General features: G+C 58.5%; 2 protein-coding genes across 2 annotated transcripts; one reads left to right on the top strand and one right to left on the bottom strand.

Moving 5' to 3' along the window:
• Positions 1–21: 21 nt before the first annotated feature.
• On the top strand, positions 22–690 carry PHYSODRAFT_342645 (hypothetical protein; the record flags this gene model as incomplete). The annotated part of the gene is made up of 1 exon (XM_009541120.1): positions 22–690. The coding sequence occupies one exon, from the start codon at positions 22–24 to the stop codon at positions 688–690; it is 669 nt and encodes a 222-aa protein (XP_009539415.1).
• A 312-nt stretch (positions 691–1002) lies between these two features.
• Positions 1003–1678, bottom strand: PHYSODRAFT_534521 (hypothetical protein; the record flags this gene model as incomplete). Its single annotated transcript, XM_009541121.1, has 1 exon — positions 1003–1678. A coding segment is annotated over one exon (676 nt), but the record flags the coding sequence as incomplete, so codon positions are not given.

Here is a 1678-nt window from a genome sequence, read left to right on the forward strand (position 1 = left end):
CAAGAGGAGCAGGAAGTGTTGATGATGTTGATTCAAGTGAAGAATCGTTCCCCAGTCGATGGAGAATTTTCCAAGGCAGCGACGGAGAGACTATGCCCCTGGTTTGTGTTCGGAAAGAACAGTGATGGGAACTCGTCAGCGGGGAAATCTACCGGTGAAATTGGTGGGGATCCGAAACCGCTGAGCTCCACGGATGTCCGTGATACCATTCGCATCTACATGAATGTGCGCGGTCGGAAGAGTGACGGCAAGTTCATCTATGCCACGACAATGAAAGACAATCTTAAGCCCAAGAAGAAAGGCAACGCCTCTGAGGTGAAGGAGGAGAGTCAGACGATCGGGAGTCAGGCGAAGAAGCGGGCGAAGATCGAGAGCAATCCTGGCGTCTCAAGTGTGTCGAGTGTCTCGGAGGAGGATCCTGTTTTCACGATCTGCCTCCGTTTACTCAACAGGGTCACCTACCCGTTCCTGAGCGACGGCGTGGCTTCCATGCTATCAAACATGGTGGAGTCTCAGTATGACCCGCTGGGGCTTGTGGAGGGCGACCTGGACTATCGCGATGAAGATGAAAAACGAAACAAGGACGTTAGTTCGTATGCAAAGTTGTCGCTTACCGCGAAGCGCGACAAGTTGTTGCAGAACGCCCGTAAAGCACTAGCGTACGCGCCGGGTGACAAGGAAGAAGAGTGACGATGAGAGTGACGTTGGTGGCAGTGGTGAGGGCCACTAGGCGATCAAGATGGCGAGACGGAAACATCCAAGAAACGAGCACGTGAAAACCAAGAGGGTGAAGAAGCCGTCCCACTAAACGCGCCAAGTGATCCAACAAGACGCCCAAGCCCACACGGAGGCAGTAACAGTACGTGCCTGGTGCCTGCAGCAACTAGTTTTAACTACCAACAATTTGTTTTACTTGAGAGTACGCAGCCACCTCCAGTACGCTTCACCTTGCAGTCTTACGGAAGTAGCACGTCTTTTGCTGTCTACGTCGTCTTTACTGCTCTACCTACTCGTTCTGCAGGAACGGGTATTATAGTCCGTGTACCCGCGCGCGTCGCCGAGGTAGAACGTGTCCGTGTCGTAGTCGTTCACGGGCTTGTTGAGTTGGAAGCGCCGCACCAGGTCCGGGTTCGAGATGAAGTGGCGGCCGATGGCCACGGCGTCGGCCGCGCCCTCCTCCACGATCTGCACGGCCGACTGCCGGTCGAAGCCCGACGCGGCGAGGAGCACGCCCTTGTACGTCTCGCGGAACTGCCGCGCCGAGCCCTTCTCGGGTGCCAGCGGGTCACGCACGTGGTAGCCACGCGGCTCGATCAGGTGCGCGTAGGCCAGGTCGTAGTTGTTGAGCCTGTTCAGCACGTACGTGTAGGTGGCGACGGGGTCCGAGTCCTTGTCGCCGAAGCTGCCGCCGAACGGGGACAGTCGGATGCCCACCTTGGACGAGTCCAGACTCTCGAGGATGGCCTCCAGTGCCTCGAACAGGAAGCGCGCGCGGTTCTCGACGCTGCCGCCGTACTGGTCGGCGCGGTCGTTGATGCCGTCGTGCAGGAACTGCTCCAGCAAGTAGCCGTTGGCGGCGTGCAGCTCGACGCCGTCGAAGCCCGCTTTGAGGGCGTTCTCCGCGGCCGTGCGGTGGTCCGCCACGATGCCCGGGATCTCGCTCGTCTCGAGCGCGCGC

Source organism: Phytophthora sojae, assembly GCF_000149755.1.
Source record: "Phytophthora sojae unplaced genomic scaffold PHYSOscaffold_18, whole genome shotgun sequence".
In the NCBI taxonomy this organism is placed as follows: Eukaryota; Oomycota; class Peronosporomycetes; order Peronosporales; family Peronosporaceae; genus Phytophthora; species Phytophthora sojae.